General features: G+C 45.3%; 1 protein-coding gene across 6 annotated transcripts in view; it reads left to right on the forward strand.

The window, feature by feature from the left end:
* NF1 (neurofibromin 1) overlaps nucleotides 1-20,137 on the forward strand; it is a 2,008,692-nt gene that overhangs the window by 487,692 nt on the left and 1,500,863 nt on the right. For all 6 annotated transcript variants that reach the window (XM_086954827.1, XM_086954826.1, XM_086954830.1 and 3 more), the window contains exon 11: nucleotides 18,023-18,097. In XM_086954827.1, coding sequence (XP_086810953.1) covers nucleotides 18,023-18,097 — 75 coding nt within the window. The remainder of the gene's footprint in view (nucleotides 1-18,022; nucleotides 18,098-20,137) is intronic.

Consider the following 20,137-nt stretch of genomic DNA (forward strand, 5'->3'; position numbering starts at 1 on the left):
ATTGAAATTAAGGGTGGAAAGCCAGGAGTAGTTGGACTATTTTATTAATAAGTTAATATATTGGTTTAGGAATCAGTGATATTGTTTTTCCATCATTTGTCTCCTTTTGATAAAATTAAGCTGTTTTTATTCCAACTCTTAATACATTGAGGGCCTATTGTCCCTGTATGCCTGTACTATTCCTCCAACAATCAGTTCAAATGATACCCCCGCTTCCCTGCACTGATTCCCACTCATCTTCCAGATACCCTTGAAGGCCCACATTGGAACACTTGTGGGAGATTTAGTCCAACTGCTGAAGCTTTAATTAATGGTAATTTACTTGATAAGATTCCAGTTTTGCTGAAGGAGGTGCCCAAAAGCGTTCCAGAAGATATGGCTTCGCAAAATCAATCACCATGTTTTATTGTTGTCTGTTAAGATCTAAACATTGGGATCCACACAACTTAAGCTAGCATTGTTGCTGCGGAGAGAGGTGGCTAACGCTCCAGGAAATGTTATGCCCCTGATTGTCCCAAACAAAATACCAATACAACTCTTATCGTGGAATGTAGCATGAATATGCAAAAACACTTGTAGATACAGCTTGAGCTATCCTTTATAGAGCCGATAATTGGGAACACCAAGAGGTCTATTAAGAGGCCCAAAGTAAAAGCCAATCTCATCACTCTCAAAAACATTTTACAACCTTTTCAGTACCACCCTGTCTCCCTATGAGTCTAGTCCCCTTAATAATGTCCCTTTTAAAAACATTCTTAGTCATCACTTTGTCATTGAAGGAACTTTTTGTAGAGGTGCCCAGAGCTTGTCAATCAGTAAAAACCAGGACAAAACCCTTGTATACAAGGGACTGTCTGAAGGCCAAATCGCAGCTGGTTTCAACCATAAAGAACTCATGCTCCATTAGCTATTCGTGCTTCAACAGGTGAATAGAAGCATACCTTCGTTTCTCGTAAAATCAAATTGCGTTACTCTAATTGGCATGATTTCTTAGAGGCCTCTCATGCAAGAGGTCTATATAAACATACCTTGCTTCCTAGTTCAATCAAAAGGAGTTGCACTAATTGGCATGATCTCTTAGAGGCCTCTCATAGAAGGGACATTATTTCTTTTACCCTCAAGTTTAGGTTCCTCACTTTTGCTAATTTGTACTCCGTGCACAGTCTAGGGAAAGATGTGGCCCCTTGTTATAACCAAACTCAACTGAGCGCCTTTTCCTACACGTGGGGAAAAACTAAATATTTTCCATTTCTGACACTTTAAAGCTATAGAGTCACTTTAAGCGGCCAAGGCCCCCTACCTCTGATAAAGTTCCCAGGGATCTTTTTCTTGGAGGTAGGAGAATTGGCACTGTACTTTATTTTACCATCAAATGCTATAAAGGCGGGTGCACCCATACCAGACTTCTGGAGAGAGTCAGAATTATTCACATTTATAAAAATAACAAAAACAAAGGTGACAGAAGCAACGCCAGTAATAATAGGCCTATCAGTTTGCTGGCTAACCGGCATAAGGTGCTTTGCAAGCAGGTTTTGGGGAAGCACCAGCTATGCATGAGTAAGTCTAAGCCCTTATTGCCTTTCCAGGCTGGCATTAGAGCTATTGCTAGTACAACAGATCAAGTCTCCAGACTAGCCTATATCTTGTGGAAAGATATGTTAAAAAATTAACATCTTTACGTGGCTTTCATAGACTTGAGGGCTGCTTTTGATCTTGCCTGTGTAGAAAATCTTTAGGACTCCCTCAAGTCAAGGGGTGTTCTTAATAGGTTGCTGCACATTACAGTAAGGCTTTACAAGTATAAATGTGCCCAAGTGCGAGGTCAAGCAGGACTAGTTAACCCATTTCCATCATAAAATGCATACGTCAAGGATGCTTTCTCGGCCCTATATTCTTTTCATTATATATTAAGGACTCATTTATTGTTATTTTTAACTGGGGTTTATAGTGCGCATAGTCACTGACTGGTCTCTTAGTGCTGCGAGAGAGTAGCTAAACACCGCCAACAGTAGATTGTACATACTCTAGGTCAGAGCCTATGATGTACCCAAGCCACCCAAGTCTTGAGTTATTTCCTGAAGCAGAAGGGAGAAGGCGGGTTCCTTACGTAGGCTCTCAGGTTGCTTACTCCAAAAGTTGAGGGGTCAGTCCAGAGCAGGTTCTGCGACCTTTTGAGGTTGTTTTGAACCGTGGACAGGCCAGTAGGCCTGCCTCGGACGATTGGAGTGTACGTCCCGGCATACAGCTCCCTAGGAGCTCCTTAATGTATGCTGGGGCCAGACCGTGGAGGGCTTTGTGGGCGATGCAGACGCCCTTGAGCCTGGCTCTCAGTTTAATGGCGAGCCAGTGCAACTGCTGAAGTAAAGGTGTTGCATATGCACGTCTTGGGAGTTTGAAGATCAGTCTAGCTGCATCGTTCATGGCCACTTGTAGTTTACTTAGCAGCTTCTCAGGAAGTCCAAGACACAGGGCATTGCATAGTCCAGGCGCAACAGAACCATTGCTGACACTGACCATATGCAGCGTGGCAAATGAGGGGTGCCAGTTTCCGCAGTTGTTTCAATAAGCCCACTCAGGCCCCGACTGCGGTGGGCACTTGGTTCGACATGGTGAGCTTGGCATCTATTTTGATGCCTAGGCTCTTTACGACAGGGACTGGCGTAGCGTTGGTACCCAGCTCCTGTTGCCAAAAGAGGTCAGTCCAAGGTGTGTATATTTTGCAGACGCGCGTGGACATGGGAGGAGTTGTCATTCTGGAGTATTAGTTGTGTGTCGTCTGCGTAGTTGAACACCTAGCAGTCCATACGAGCCAGAGTGGCCACAAGTGACTAAAGATAGATGTCAAAGAGTAAGCGGGACAGCGCCGAACCCTTGGGGACTCCGCAGGTTAGTGCCTAGATACTGGCCACACGTTGTTCCAGTTGTATCCTGTGTGTCTGATCTGTCAGGAAGGAAGCAATCCATTCACCCAACTCGGAGATCCGGGACAGTAGTTGGTCCTGATTGCCCGCGTCGATGGCCGCTGTAAGGTTTAGAAGAACTAGATATCTTCACCCTTCTAGTAGAAGAAGCACCTAGTGCCCTTTTCCTCACAGAAACTTGGCTACATGACATCTCCGGTCCGGATGTAGCAACAGCTCTCCCAGCCAACTATGCCATAGCAAGAAAAGACCGACAAGGCCAAGTGGGCGGGGGTATTGCGATCATATATTGCAAAGATTTTATTTGCAACATGCTCTCCGTGAACATACCAGACTGTGAAGCTGCCTCTTTTCAAATTACTCTGAACCCAAATTTTACGCTCTCCGGCCTCTTAATATATAGACCCCGTGGGAACGCTACTACCTGGACAGCCAGCCTAGCAAACTATATCTCGCCATTTCTATTAGACTACAAAAATTTTACACTCCTAGGGGACCTAAATTTGCATCTTGAGGACCCTACCAACCTGGCCTGTTGCAGTTTAATAGATGATCTAATGACCTTAAATCTATCACTTCTCAACTCCGGTCCCACGCACAAGGCAGGACATTTACTTGACCCCATAATCTCAAATCTCCCAGAATTAAAATGGACTCTAACCAGTCCTATATGCTGGTCAAATCATCACCTTATCAGCTTTAGCCTAGCCAGTACTCCCTCCCCTAATAATACTACACGGTCTTCAAACCCCATGAGAAACTGGAAACTACTCGACATCAAGAAACTGAACCAAGTGCTAACAATTAGTACTCCCCCCCAGGATCAAAACATGGAAAGTCTCGCTGTAGCCACAAACCAGTGGCTGGTATCCGCAGTCAATCAATGCCCCCCCTTACCAAAGGCAAATAAAAATTTCCACCACCCTCCAGCTCCCTGGTTTAATGAACTTCTCAAAGTAGAAAAATCTAAGTGTAAAGCACTAGAAAGAAACTGGTGCAAAGATTACAACCCTGAAAAAAAGATCTCGTACAATAAGGCGAGAAACGCATATCATTCCTCTTGCATCAAAGCACGGGCCCTATACGTAGCAAATTCCATCAACAATGCCACAAACAAAGCAAAGACTCTATTCAATACAGTAAAGGATCTAGCTGGGGCCCAAACAACTGCTGCCGCCCACCCCCTAACCAAAAAACAATGTCAGGACCTTGCGACATTTTTTAATCATAAAATTGAGAATATAATCAACATCACGACCAGGCCCCTTAGCAACTGCTTACACCATGACTTTCCCATGTCTTCAGACAAAGTAAACACCCTGGAAAACTGGCCCCTGGTAACTATGGACTCCCTACAAATCTCCCTAAAGTCCATCTCATCAGGTTCCCCCTGCGACCCTCTCCCTGTGAGTATTCTAAAACAGCTCGACCCTACCCCCCTGACTGTCATAACAGACATGCTCAATGCTTCCCTCCAAGCCTCCACCGTCCCATCAAGCTGGAAGCATGCAGTGGTGACTCCACTACTGAAGAAACCGTCATCCGACCCCACAGTTCTCTCTAATTACCGACCTATATCTCTGCTGCCTGCCTTTTCCAAACTCATGGAAAGGCATATACACTCCGCCCTTACCTCTTTCTCAGAGGACAACAATCTCCTTCACCCCTCAGTCAGGCTTTAGAGCAGGTTATTCCACGGAAACTGCCCTATTGGGTGTGACAGAAAAAATTCGACAACTCCTGGACAAGGGTCAAACGGTCGCACTCATTCTTTTAGATCTGAGTGCGGCGGTTGACACCATATCACACAAAACTCTTGTGGCTACCCTAGAGAAAAATGGCATTCGCAACGACGCCTTACAGTGGATCAAGTCCTTTCTTTCCGAAAGAACCTTCCAGATTAAATCCAGTATCGCAAGCTCAGACATCTTCCCCGCTCCACATGGAGTACCACAAGGTTCCATTCTGAGCCTGCTGTTTTTCAACTTGTACCTCGGACCATTGGAAGACCTGGCCGACAGCGCAGGCCTGACCTTAATGACCTACGCTGACGACTCCCAAATTATTTTCTCCCTCTCCGAGTCAAACCCGCTAGCCCCCTCCCTACTTAAAAACGGACTCCAAGAGATTTTCAACTGGATGACCACCAACCAGTTGAAGCTAAATGGGGATAAAACTGAGGTTCTCCTACTGGGAAGAAACAAGGAACTCTGGAACCCCTCCCACTGGCTGCCTGAGCTGGGTAACTTTTCCCCCACCAGCTACTCAGGTGAGAAACCTAGGGGTTATTTTAGATAATACCCTATCTATGAAACAGCAGGCAAATAAAGTTGCTGGACTTTGTTTCACCATAATAAAATGGTTGAAATAAATCATTTGGATGCTGCCCCCTGACACGCAAAAAACAGTAGTCAACGCACTAGTAACATTGCGTATTGACTACGGAAATGTTCTCCATCTTGGCTCCAACTTAGCAGTTATCAAGCGACTCCAAATGATTAAAAACTCTGCTGCAAGACTCTTGTGTAGGATTCAAAAGTCCGAAAGAGTATCAAAACACCTGAACGAATTACAATGGCTCAGGTTTGAACATCTGATCCGCTTCAAAACCCTGAGCTACATGTTCAAGATTAAAAACAAAACGGCTCCCTCCTATCTACAAACCTTAGCCTTCCCCTACCTGCCAACAAGAAGCCTTCGCTCCCAAACGGCCTCGAACTTCGCTGTCCCCATATTCAAATTACAAAGAACTAGAGGGAACTCCTTTTCTGTCAGAGGACCAATTTTATGGAATTCACTTCCCCTTCGTATCCGGAAGGAGGACAGCTACACCAAATTCCGAAAATATGTAAAAACCTGGCTGTTTCAGAAACAACTGTGCTAAATTACCTACTCAGCATTTTCCTTTGACCAACTTAATGTCAAAGGCGCCGGGAAACCCTTGTTGGGTAGCTGAGCGCCATACAAATGCATAAAATAAATAAAATAAAAATAGGGCACACAGCTTTCTGCTGTCGGCCGTGAGTCTGAGCTCGTCCAGCACCGACCGCATCACCGGTTCTGTGCCGCACCAGGAGTAGCATTTGTTCCTCAATGGAAAGTGATATGGTTTTGAGGACATGCTGTTCCACTACTTTTGCCAAAAGTGGAAGCTGGGAAATGGGCCTATAGATCTTAAGACTGGCTGGATCTGCCCCTTGCTTTTTCAGCAGGGGGGTGACCCTGGCTTCCTTGAAGTTAGTGGGAACCCTACCTGTCTCCAATGATTGATAGATCAGGTCATGGACCTCCCTCTCTACCCCAGGTTAGGACAATTCTGAACACCCTTGGTGGGCAGGGGTCTGCTGGCGATCCTGACTTGATACGATCCGTCAAGTGGGACAAAGTCTCGGTCTAACCTCGGAGATGGACTGGCTGTGGGCACAAGGCGCTGGTTCTTCCACCGGGGGGTTCTGGTTGGTAGGTGTGTTGTGTATGTCAGTTAAGATATCCCTGACTGTGTGAAAGAAGAAAGACTGGAACCTATTGCAGTCTTACAGGTTTGCAATGGATTTCTGTTCTGGTCTTTGACCAAGTTTAATCATCTATCCGACTACATTCACAAACCCCCAAACTCAACGGCAATACTTATTGCAGGCCTACTTTTGACGGACATCGCGTTGCTTATTTGACGAACCCCAGTGAGGCTGCAAAATCTGTTCAGTAGGTTAAAAGTCTTCTCTGATTTAAGGGGCTTGTAGATCAACATCCAACAAAGAAGGTTAATGGGATTTAGACCCCATAAGTCATTTTGTAATAACTTGAAGTCTTCCATTTTAAGTATTTGGGTATTGGGGTCGACAGTGTCTCCCCATATTGAGAAAATCAGGGCAACAATGCTTAATAGAGCCTCTGCCATCATGAAATGTAATAGATATACAACATTTAGTTCACTGTCTCCAGCTTTCAAGGTTTATAGAGCAACAGCTTAACCAGCAACCCTCTATGGGCCAGTATTAATGAAATAATTTTGTCAGATCCCTACTTAATTAACCACATAGCACTCTTGTCCTTCCACTTTATTTTAAAGCCTCACTCTAAAGAACAAGCATTGTGGCAGCTCTTAAACCAATACTTTACTGGGACAGGTAGTGGACAACAGCAGAGTTAGAATCTTAAAGGGACAGTCTGAGGATATCTTAAGTCTAGATAGGGGTTGTAAACTGCATTGGCTACGCCATATCAAGTTTGTGTTTTAGAACTGAAAAGTGTGGTCTGACTCCAGTTATACTAACCCGGATGCAAATGTTAATCTAGGTGCTTACTGTCTGTTGTGGAAAAATGGCAAATTAACACAAACGTTGGTTATCTTTCGGATACATTTTTAGATCTCAAAGCAGCCCAATCCTTTGAAACTTACTTAGACAGAATAGCTCTCCACGGCTAAAACGTTAGACGTTAAGTTTAGATTTGGATCACTACTCCTTAATGGCTGTGCCTGCTGCTGGAAGAATGGAATGGCTAGCAACAGATATTACGTGGCATGCGGTAAAGTAAAGGAAAACATTGAACGGGTCTAATTCTTTTGTTCTATTTTCTCAACAGTAAGAATGCAAAGGGTATGTCCCCTATGTCATAATCTGGGGTTTAGACACTATGAGCTAGCTTTACAAATGCCCTGGTCTGACACAAGGACAACAATTGTGTCTGGCCTAGGTAAATATTTATTCTCCTTATGTATTTATTTGAAACGATTGGGACTACTTTTTAAACTGACAATTTGCACTCCATGTAAACTGGCTGGTATGTTGGATATTTTGTATAATTGATTTATGAATTTTTATTATGCTTTGAGATACTACCCCGAAATAAACCTATGTGTATGTGATATATGTATGTATTTATATATAAATTTTTATTTTTTTTTATAAAAAACAGTTAAATGGACGTTGCAGTTAAAACGTGTATTATTTTAAACTAACCCTGAGATTCACTAGTTATAGTTATATCAAGTAACTATAACTCGCGCACCTGCCATGCACAGTGTTGTCATCAATGGTGTCTTCTCCGATGTTGCAGTGATGCTATCAGCGATATCTGGCAAGTGCTCGACTTAGAGTTTTAGAGCACAAGTTATAGTTTGGCAGCATGCATCCTTTTCTGGATTCGCTTGCTGTGCATTATTCCGCCATCTAGTGGTTGGTTCCGGAATTGTCTGTTTTTTTGTTTTGTTTGTTTTGGTTGCCCTCGCCCACCATTTGGTGCCGGGTACATCCCCTTTGCGATCCTGGAGGTCGAAGTGCGTGGTGGTCATCTTCAGATTCTTTTTTCCACTGTTGGGTCTGGAAGAAAGACCGGAAGCTCCAAAGATTTTTCAGATTTTCCCCCCAAAACATCAAGAAAATCGAAAAATGATTACAGCACATCTCATTGTTCATAGGCGACGTAACCGGGGACAAGATTAGAGCTCCGACTACGACACCACAAAGGACCTCGTCGGTCCACAAATGCCAGGGTAGGGTACATGGAAAATACCCCTTTGACCCTGTGTTTCTGGCAGGTTGCTCCCCACGCCGCACAGCTAGCACCACCTCTTGTGCCCGTGTTCTTCCTCCCGCTGCTGCTGCCATGAGTGCAAGTTTGAGCCTCCTGTGCCCGCTCTTTTCGGTAATCGCTGTTTTACCCACACTTCTGGGCTATTGTCTGCCTCCTGTGGGACTTTTCCTGTATTTTCTTGGCGTCCTACCCACCTCCCCCGTAGCTCTCTGGTTCCTTCCCCCATAGCTCTCGGGTTGTTTTTTCCCGCCGCTGCACCCCCTGCGGCCCGCCCTCCTCACTTGCCCATTCGCCCTCCCACCCTCCTCCCAGCTGCTCCTCCCTCCCACCTCCCGTTCTTAATGACTGCCACTGCGCGGCCATGCCAAAGGCGCGCCCAAGGCAAGCCGTCTGCGCCAGTCCACGACTGTGCCCAACACCAGACCCCCTGCCCCCGCGAGCACCTCGACACCAGACGCCGCTACGACGCCAACCTCCTCCAAGCACTCAACACTGGCCGATCAACCACCTGCTTCCAGGCAACCATTTAACACCTGCACTTCCAAATCCACTTCGGTCCCAATGCCACCCTTAGAGGAACCCTCGTCTACTAGGCCCCCGGATTCCGACCACAGTTCAACAACTCAATCACAGATGTCGTCAGCATGCACACATTTGCCTACACAGACTACATCCTCCTTAGAGACCTGAACTTCCACCTCAAGAACGTAAGCAGCAGCAACTCCACCACCCTGCTCGACAACCTCGGACTCAAACAACTAGTCACAATACTCACCCACTCAGTCGGACACACGCTCGACCCCATCTTTACTTCCAGCAATCACGTCACCTTTAGCCACACCACCGAATTCCACTGGACCGACCACCGCTGCGTTCACTTCTCCTTCAAGAAAAACACTGCACACAATCACCTGCAACAAATCCCCCACCGCAGCTGGAACAAGGTCACCGAAGACCAGCTACTGACCACCCTCGGCCTCGAACCCCCATCCGACCACACCGACACAGCCGCATGAAACCTCAGGCAATGGATCGACGACTGCGCCAACACCCCCGCCCCAAGAAACCCTCCAACAGACACACCGACAGAAGGGCTATCTGGTTCACCACCGACATCCAAGCAGACCTGCCGGAGTCTTAAGAAAAAGTGGCGCCACAAACAGACACTGGACAGCCACACAGCCCTCAAGAACGCCAGCTTCAGACACCACCAACTTAGTCAAACCGCCAAAAGGACCTCCTTCAAGGAACGCATCGACAACTCACACAACAGCAAAGAGCTCTTCACCATCGTGAAGGAACTCGCCAACCCCAGCTCCAGCTCACGTCCCGCCGCCACAGACCTCTGCGACTCGCTAGCTACATTATTCCACTGCAAGATCATAGACATCCACGACAGCTTCAACACTGACCCCCCCACTCCTCCGACAGCTGCCAACACCTCAGACTTGCCGCCGCCCAGCCACACCGACCTCCTGATCTCCTGGAACCATGTCAATGGCGACAAGACCATCAAAACCATGAACACCATCCACTCCGGCTTACCCCTGCCCCAACCACATCTTCAACAATGCGAGCTCCATCATCACACCCCAACTCCGGAAGATCATCAACTGCTCCTTCGAGGCCGCCACTTTCCCGGAGAGCTGGAAACTCGCCGAGATCAACGCCCTACAAAAGAAACCGAAGGCTGACCCAACGGACCTCAAAAACATCCGGCCGATCTCCCTGCTCCAGTTCCTGGCAAAAGTCATAGAGAAGATTGTCAACAGACAACTGACCCACTTCCTCGAAGGGAACAACACCCTGGACTCATTCCCAGTCCGGATTCCACAGCAAACGCAGCACAGAAACAGCTCTCATTGCCGCCACTGACATCGGGACCCTGCTGGACAACGGCGAAACTGCGGCCCTCATTCTCTTAGACCTCTTGGCCGCCTTCGACACAGTGTGCCACCACACCCTATGCACACGCCTACACACTGCAGGGATCCGCGACAATGCCCTTGACTGGATCACCTCCTTCCTCACCGACAGAACCCAGAGAGTCCGCCTCCCTTCATTCCGATCCAAAGTCATCAAGATCACCTACGGCGTAACACAAGGATCAATTCATTGTCTACATGACACCGCTCGCCAACATCGTCCGATTGCACGCCCTCAACATCGTCTCGTACGCCGACGACACCCAGCTGATCCCCTCCCTCACCACCACCAAGACTAACTTCCACAAAGGAATGAAGGCCGTCTCCGAATTGAAGAACAGCCGCCTGAAGCTGACCTCGGACAAGACGGAGGTCCTCATCCTCTGCTCCACTCCTTCTGCCTGGGACAACTCCGGGTGGCCGACATCGCTAAGAGCTGCACCAACACCCACTGACCACGCACGCAACTTGGGGTTCATCCTGGACGCATCACTGTCAATGTCCCAGCATTATACACCGTATCCCCCTCCTGCTTCAACACCCTCCGCATGCTTCGCAAGATCTACAGATGGATCCCCACCGAAACCAGAAAGATGGTCACCCAGAACCTAGTCACCAGCAGGCTATACTAGGGTAAAGCCCTCTACGCGGGAACCGCAGCCAAACTCCACAAAAGACTTCAACGTATCCAGAACGCCTCCGCACTCCTCGTCCTCAACATCCCCCGCCACAGCCACATCACTGCCCACCTGAGAGACCTGCACTAACTCCCAGTCAACAAGAGGATCACCTTCAAATTCCTTACCCACGCTCACAAAGCACTCTACCCCTCCGGACTAACATACCTCAACAAAGGACTCCCCTTCTACTCCCCCCAACTGCCAGCTTCGGGTGCTGACCTCTCCCTCGCCACCGTCCCACACATCAACTGAACTACCACCAGCGGCATTTATTTCTCCCACCTCGCCGCCAAGACATGGAACACCCTCCCTACCCATCTGAGACAGATCCAGGACCTGCTGAACTTCAAGAGACTTCTCAAAACCTGACTGTTCGAGCAGTAGCAGTTCTCTTCCCCCCCACTTAGCGCCTTGAGACCCTTGCGGGTCAGAATTGTGCTCTACAAATGATTGATTGATTCCCCCTTCAAGTTTTGTCCCAAGTGCCCCACAAGTACGCTCAAAGCGACCCACACGACGTCTGCAACCTCTGCCTGCCCAAAGACCATCAGGACAAGGGCTGTGAGGCCTGCGTGGGGTTCCTGTCGAAAACACTCAGAACCTGCCGAAAACTAAGAGAGTCCCACTACGCCACGATGTCGCAGACCGCAAAGAAAACATCCCTCAGAGACCTGAGTTTTTCCACAGACGAGGAAGAACGTAGAGTACTAGCACAATCGATGCACTACGGATCGGACGTTGACATTCTAGAAGGGGACCCTGAAAAAATCCGCTGCCAGAAGAAGGCGAGCGAACCAATGAAAAAGACAGATAACATAAAACACCATATACAGCTGTCGGAAACAAAGGGCCACGAACATATGGCACAATCTAAGGCAGTTCCGATGCCGAGCAAAAAGGTGATCTGGGTTCTGCCGCGATTAAAAGAACCCAACCAAAGGTTACCGAGGAGAAAAATTGCAGAAGCCACGGGTCTAACACGAACCCGCAAAGAAAAGCACTACGCCATAAAAATCGGATGTAGGCGCTAGAAAGAGTAGAACATCTCTGGCCTGCGTCGCCAAGAGGGCTCGCCAAGTCGAAAAGAGGGGACGATATGGCAATGCTCCTCCAAAAGAAAAAGGAGTTTGACGCGTCCCTGAAGGATTTTCGACTCCCCAAAACCACGGTCTCTGAAACAGAAAACGTTGACGCGGAAGATGCCAAGGGAGAAGGTATCTTCGAATCACCCCCAACCCCAGAACCACATGACGACGATCCTGAGGAATACAGGGACTTACCTGATGAGGAGGAAATCTCTGAAAATGTCGGGGATTCCTGCAACGATCTCAACAACTAAATCCCAGAGGAGGAGGTATGCAGTTATCCTTCAAAAGCATCACAACAAGACGACATAGCTTTCTACAATGGCTTAATCAAAAGGGCAGCAGACCATTTTAGAGTCGCCCTCGAGGAAGAAAAAGGAGACGCTGTTTCCTCCTGAAAACGCTAGCCCCTGCCATCAAGGGGACTCAGTACCTACCAATGCTTCCTAACATTCAAGGCAAATAAGCCTTCAAGGAACCAGCTTCAAGCAAGGGTGTAACACCCAGAGAAAAGAAGAAATACAAGGCCACCTAAAAAGACCCTAAATATATTCAGGGAAACACAGTGCCTGATTCAATTATTGTCATCACCGCTAAAAGGAGAGCTAGTGCTGTCTCCAATACCGGCCCTCCAACAGAGGAGAGTAAGAGAACTGACATGGTGGGGAGAAGAATGGAAAAGGAAGCTGCAACACAGTGGCACATCGCAAATTCCAATGCCCTACTAAACAGGCACGGCCACCAACAGTGGGACGACATAAAGGAGCTTCTTAACAAACTCCCTGAAGAGGACAAGAAAAGAGCAAAGTCTATTGTCCAGGAAGGCAAAAACATGTCAAATACATGCCTTAAGTCAGCTCTTCGTGTAGTAGACACTGCCAGTAGGCAACTGTGCACAGGCACCATCCTCAGAAGACATGCCTGGCTCAGAATATCTGGTTTCAACCAGGAGGTTCAAACATCCATCATCATAGACCATTCACTTGGGAAGCACTTTTTGGAAAAGATTTGGATGTATCCCTTCAACAGATTAAAAAGGACAACGAGACTGCGAGGGCGATGGGAGCCCTACAGCAGAGAGTTTCCTTTAAAAGAGGTGGTTTCAACAGAAAGGCCACAGGAAGAGTGACATTTGGTCAGGAACGATAAATGTGGGGGGATGCACTGCGCACTCAAAGTTTATTAGACTTAGTTTGCAGTATTCCCTATTTAAATCTAGTTTAAAACGGGGCGTGCAAGGTGGGGAGGAGTGAGCTATTCTCCTGTAGAATAAAGAATGTATATACAAGTCAATTAGAACCCTTAACCCAACCTGCACAGCTGTCGCTAACCGTAAGGTTTGCTCTCTTTTTAAGATTCTTATCTAGCTATTTTGAAATTATTTGGTAATTATTTACACCACGATGTTTTGTTTTTATCCAAGTTCTTTGTCTCTGTATTTATTTGCATGTTTATCTTTGCATATATACCTCATGCTTATTCATTCTCAAAACATGATATAATAACACATTCATAACATAAAGATGACAAAATGTAATTACAAAAATTTCTGATTTACAATATTTTGTTGAGAATCCCAATGCATTTAGAGATCAACGGATCTCTTCTTCAGGGGAACTGTAACAATATAAAACAGTATATCCATATTCCATTATCAAACAAAGTGGTTCAGTTAATTGTCTGAATATATCTAACATAACAGTAGTAAAAAGAATAGCTTGTTACACGTCAATCAGACAATATCAGTGTGTGACATATCAATTTGAATATAAAATATGAGAGTGAACAGTCAAAAGGCCCTTTAACCAGAGAAATAAAGCCTGCCTGAAAAAATCCAATTGATAAGATGCTGAGAAAATAAGCTTACCAACAAAATGTATAGTATCCTAGTGTTGGTTTGAACTACGTCCGTGAAGTGCACCCAATGGTGGGTAAAAGGGAAGCTGTAAATAAATATGCGAAGCAATCTCTGTAAAATTAAGGTAATTCTAATGCTGAACTGAAATAAATACATTATGAGCCGCACTATTATTAGGAAAAATACAGAAGCCTATCTATATAGGATAATGACCATGAACATAGTAACTGAAATGACCGTTATATGCTGAATAATAGATTAACGAACACACACACTGTCGCACCAATGATAGCGTATGATGAAACATACCTCAAATTCGATTTGCTAGATACTCCAATTAAGATGTAATGCCAATCAAACAACGATCTAAAAAGAGATTCGAAATAAATATGCTAATGAAAGTGAATGCTCAAACGCTGGTTTTCCTAGTGCATCTCGGGCAATACAAAGAAGTACCTGTGTGAAAGATGCTGGATGCGCCGTCCTTAAACGCTCTCCAAATTCCAACACGTAAAACTCCTGTTAGAAAAGTAAAACTCTTGAATACCTATGTTGATAAATCATGAGGCTAAGTCAACTGAAGTGCTAAAGCCAAAAGTATTTACCTTGACGAAAGTAGATGAGCTCCTATCTAATGTCTCCACACGCCCTCGGACGCCAAAAGATAAGCTTGCGGTGGTGTGTTTATACTTCCGTGTTGTTGAAAAAACATCAACAACGGACTCTGTTTACACACGAAAAGACAACAGCGGCCATCTTATAATTGTCAAATGCTTCTATGTTGCGGAACTGATAATGCTTATTATAGAAAAATACCGGTACTCTCAAATAAAATTATTTAAAGGTTGCGTTATTGGCGTTGCCGTTACCTGAATATCTGTAGTAAACAAAATATAAAAATTATTAAGGTTGCAAGATCTCGAGACCTCTATGGCGTTGAAGTTCCAATACTTTCCCGTTGGTAAACTCGTTACCTGAAGTTTGTGCATAAACGAAAATAGGCAAACAGTGAAACTGATTGCTAGAAACCTGCGAGAGCCGCAAATCTCCTATTTTGAGTATGAGTAATGAGGCTAAAGGCGGCAGACATCTTAAGCCTGGGAATAGATAAACCAGTGAAAGCACTCTGGATCAATCTGAATGTGAATGTAACACAAATATCTGGTCCGTGATACCAAAATTAGGGAAAAGATGAGTCTGAAGATTGAATACACCCGATGTGAACCCAAAAATAGTTGACAATAAAACTTGTAGCTGAAAATAATGTACTATATCAACAATAATGTTGGCTATAAGCCCAAAACGTTTCATGGTTGCCATCCAGATCTACTAAATAATTCCCTGTTTGTTGGCATTGTTTTAAATCAGTTGACATATTGACGGAAAAGGTCTCATGGTATTAAATTTGGTTACAAAACTGTTAATAAACCATGTGTTTGAGTTTAACATCAAATGTTGACACAATATATAGATCGTTAATTAGGAATAATTGGATTAGTTGGAGTTGAAATTGAAATTCAAAGTTTATAGTTCATCGATGCGGCTATGGATGTATTCTTTGCATATCTGTGTGTTCTCAGATAAGTTCTGCTTATTGTTGTTTGCAATTTCCTGAAAGTGTGTGCTATTTATAAAAAGCAAATCATATCCAGTTTGTCGTTGAGGCCTTTTGGTAGCATTGTGTCCATGAATTTGATCCACCAGATTTCTCTTTGTGACAACCATTTGCTGTTGTCTCGATCTGGTATCTGATTGATGACTTCTAGTACTTGGAATCTTAATTGCGGTATAGTGTGGTCCATTTCAACCCAATGAGTGGGTAGACTTGATGTGGTTGATTTGTTTCGGATTCAACTTTTATGTTCCGAGATCCGGATTTTGATTTTCCTGTCAGTTTTGCTCATGTATAGCTTTCCACATGGACATTTAATTCTGTAAACTACATTTAATTTAACTATTTTCAAGGACAGGGTAATGAGTCCCTGAGTTATAAAATGGCTGCCACCACATCTTTCCTAATGTGGTAGCAGCCAATCCGGTTTTATCTTGATCAGTAGAGGCTGGTACGAAACAGGGGTGGAGGGTGAAAAAAAAGAAAGAAAAAATCCCTTATCACTGCATGCCGTCTCATGCGCAATTAAGTGCACGTATCAGTCCTCCCCCAGCTTGCTGTGATGCCAGCCAAGCCCCAAAACTGTTTTTGGCAAAGCAAAATAAAATAATAACAGCGAGTTATCATTTTATTTGTATTTTTTTACACTATGTTATGCGATTTTATATAGCGCACAGCTGCCCCAGCAAAGGGGCGCCCCAACGCTAAACAAAAAAACGCAAACCAGAAAAACAACACACAACAGTCTATGATGGAAAAAGATGCGTTTTGATGGCCCTGCCGAATGCCATATAGTTTTCCATGCTGTGAATGACGGTGGGGAGCGCGTTCCAGAGTCCAGCCGCCAACACACCAAAAGAACGTGCACCAGCACGCACCCTCCTCTCCCGTGGGGCCGCCAGACTGAAGTTGGCCGTAGCGGATGTAAGGTGTAAGCAGATTGGCCAAGATGTCTGGGGAGGAAGAATTCAAGATTTTAAAAGACATGCACAGAGTCTTGAACTTGATGCGCTTTGCTACAGGCAACCAATGTAGCCGACGGATAGCATTGGAAGTAGGGCATGTCCTGGGAAGACCTAACAAGGTGGCAGCGTTCTGAACCCTTTGCAGTCTTGTGATCTCCACTTTATTGACTCCCAAGTTGAGTGAATTGGCGTAGTCCAGTCTAGACAGAATAGATGCTTGGACATTTACCTGCCTCGTGGCCGGGTCGAAAAACCTCAGCACTCGTTTGAGCCCCCGTAAAATGCCAAAACAGGTTCTTGCTCCTTTCTTTGTTTGAGTCTGAAAGCTAGGGTTGGCATCTACCCAAACACCCAGATTTTTTACCACCGGTTTGAGAGCGGGTGCATCACCCAGTTTGGCAGGCCACCAATGCTCACTCCACAACTCAGTGTTTCTCCCGACCAGCAGGACCTCGGACTTGTTGGCATTTTAACTGAAGACAGTTGGCAGTCATCCACTCTTCTATAAACAGATCCCTCTTGAACTTGCATCAGCCCTGTCCTGAGTCCTCGGAGAGAGCAACTACCAACTGTGTGTCGTCCGTGTAAGACACTGCTGTGACCCCTCTACTTTTTGCCACTGCTACCACAGGTTGCACATATACATTAAACAGCGTTGGGCTCAAAGCTGAGCCCTGCGGTACCCTGTGTTTGAGGGTGTGTGTCTTGGAAACAAAAGGGGGAACTGCAACCTGAAAGGTCCTGTCGGCTAAAAAGGAAACAAACCACTCAAGAGCAGAGCCCACGATCCCCACTGCTGAAAAGCAGTGGGGCGACGCTCCTCTGCCTTAGCGGAGGAGCTGCTGCTGATCTTGATCTGTTGACTCTGTGGAGTCTCCACGGCATGAAATATCTGTTTTGGTCCTTAATTTCTCAAAAACTACTGAAAGGATTTACACCAAATCACAAAAAGCTCACTTTCTGGACCAAGATTGTACTTTCTACCAAATTTGTATAATTCTGTTCATCATTTTTTGCAGTATTGATGTTCAAATTTCCTATGCAATAATTTATGGGGAAATGCGTTTTGGGACCCTCCCCGGGACCCTCCTGGCGACTCCCCTTTTCTCGGCCCCCCACTTAGCGTATCACCTCGAAACTTTTCAGGAAGGAGCTGAGGTGGATGAAACCCCCACCCCCTCCCAATGGTGATACATGAATGAAAGAATCACAGCTCATGAGGAGTTTATTTAGGGTCAAAAGGGCATCTATTACCGAATGTTTATACGTTATATTGTTTTGCTATGTTCATTGTATCTTATTCAATTACCCCGCATTTGCTGGAATATTTTACAGTTCTTCTGTTGCGCCTTTGGCACATCCGTTCATTTGTTCTCATCATGTTAAATTTCTGAATCCTGCATTTACTCTGTTTTCTTTATATCTTTTTTCTTTCTTGTAGATCTGTTTGGCGCAGAACTCTCCACCAACATTCCATTATGTGCTCGTAAATTCATTACACAGAATAATTACTAATGTAAGTTTTTTTAATGCTTTAACCATTGTTATGTTATGAAATTGCATTTTAAATATTTTGAAAGTGCTGCAATATTTTTAGTATTATCCTTTCAGTGTAACGAGAACTGATTAATACATATCTGGTAATCAGCCATCATATTTTTCCTCTTCCCGATACAGTGTCATAGATTGTACATGAAATACAGTGACACAAACTTCAGGTTCTTCAAGCAGGCATTCTTATTAACTTGTGGTATTGTATCCTCTGGTGGTTCCATCTTTGTATCTAATGTATGGTTTGCTACTATTGCTCACCTTATTGTCTCTTGCATTGTATGTTCCCATTTGTAATCATAGGCTTAAAGTGAGGAAACTATGAACGCAGTTGACCAGGACTGTGCACTACGGAGCTGTGGCTGGAGTTTCTTCATCTTAATAAAAAAAAACGACCTGTTTTTGCTGCCTTATGGACCTCACGTTGGGAATGAGTGGTTCATCACCCTATGCATGTTGTAAACACGTTTTCTTCATATTTTCAAGTTGATTCATTGAGTCCTATTTTATTTTGTAAGGTCCCTAGAGTGTCAGGTTTCTGTTTTCATGTTTGGATCTGCGTCAACCGCATGACTATTTAGGATGAATTTTTGTTTATTTATTTCGTCTTAATCTATGTATTCGAGGCGTATGAGCTGCATATCTCACACTTCGCATTAAATCGCCATCTGGTGTCGGGCTAGGATGCTTGCAGGTTGTTGTTGTTGTCTTGGAAAAAGTCTTTGTAGTCACGAGATAGGTGATACCTCCCTTGGACAATAGTGCGCATGGGCATCAACTCCATCCTTAGATAGTTTTTTTCCGCCATTGGGTTCGGATGTAACTTTTCAGCTCTGGTTCGAAATCTACTTTCTAAGTATTACGACGCAAAAAAACGTCCTTGAACTTTTCAGAAAAACTTCCAAACATCTTGACCTTTTACGCGACTTTATCAGCTCGATTTCAGTCGTCGACGCGGGCCATTGGACCTATCCACGCCGTGAGGCCTACAACTCATGGAAATTACGCCATATCTAAAATACCCCCAGTGTGGAGCAACATTTCTGCACAGTCATCATCACAAGGTCTGTAACTTGTGCTTATCACCTGAACACGACGAGTCCAGCTGTCCTTACTGCACATCTTTTCGATCGAAGACCATTCGAGATCGAAGGGCATGAAGACACATCATGCAGAAATCAGCTCCGAAACCAGTGGACATCTTAGACGAAGGCCCAGATGTCCCAGAAGAAGATTCCGAAGATCTCGAAATCGTGTCAGAGGCAGAGGACTCCAATGACTCCATCACTCTGGGTCAAAGAGTGATTACTACTGCCCCAACCCCAACCACCAAAATCAAAGGCAAAGGTCACGACTCTGCCTGCTGGGCCCAGTCGCGACCGAAAAGATACTTCAGAAGCCCCGCCTTCGAGCCCGTCTCCGAAGCAGATCGAAAAGTCTTCCGGTAGCTCGGGACCAAGCAGACCACGTGTACTGATCCCACCAGCACCTTCGGCACTGAAACCGAAAGAAGTCCCGGCTCCGAAATCTGTTCCGAAGCCATCCACTTCGAAAGACAAACCGGGCCCGAACAATCCAAAGTCCGTAGACAAACCAGCGTCAAACGTTTCTGTACCGAAGAAACCAACTTTGGCTCCGAAACCAAAATTTTCTGAGCCAAAAGCTACGCCAAAGGACTCTATCATGCCTCCTAAGGCTAAAGACAAAGACAAACACCAACCCCACTTGGAACCGAAAAAAACCCGCGCCAAGAGCAGTTTCTGAAGAAGAGGAACTTTTTCATCCGGATCCAGTTGATCCAAAACAGAAAAAGATTTATATTGATCCAGAGACAGGATATGTCACTACTGGACCATATAGGGAGAAGAAGTTAGACACAGCACCTGTTCCTCCAGTACCTGTAAAGAAGAAGGCCTCTGCTACATCGCCTATGCACCCTTCATCTCCTATACTTCCTTCTAACCCACTTCCTCTACCTAAACCTAGTACACCTCCAATTCACACT

The sequence above is a fragment of the Lissotriton vulgaris genome, chromosome 2_1 (genome assembly GCF_964263255.1).
Source record: "Lissotriton vulgaris chromosome 2_1, aLisVul1.2, whole genome shotgun sequence".
NCBI classification, from domain to species: domain Eukaryota; kingdom Metazoa; phylum Chordata; class Amphibia; order Caudata; family Salamandridae; genus Lissotriton; species Lissotriton vulgaris.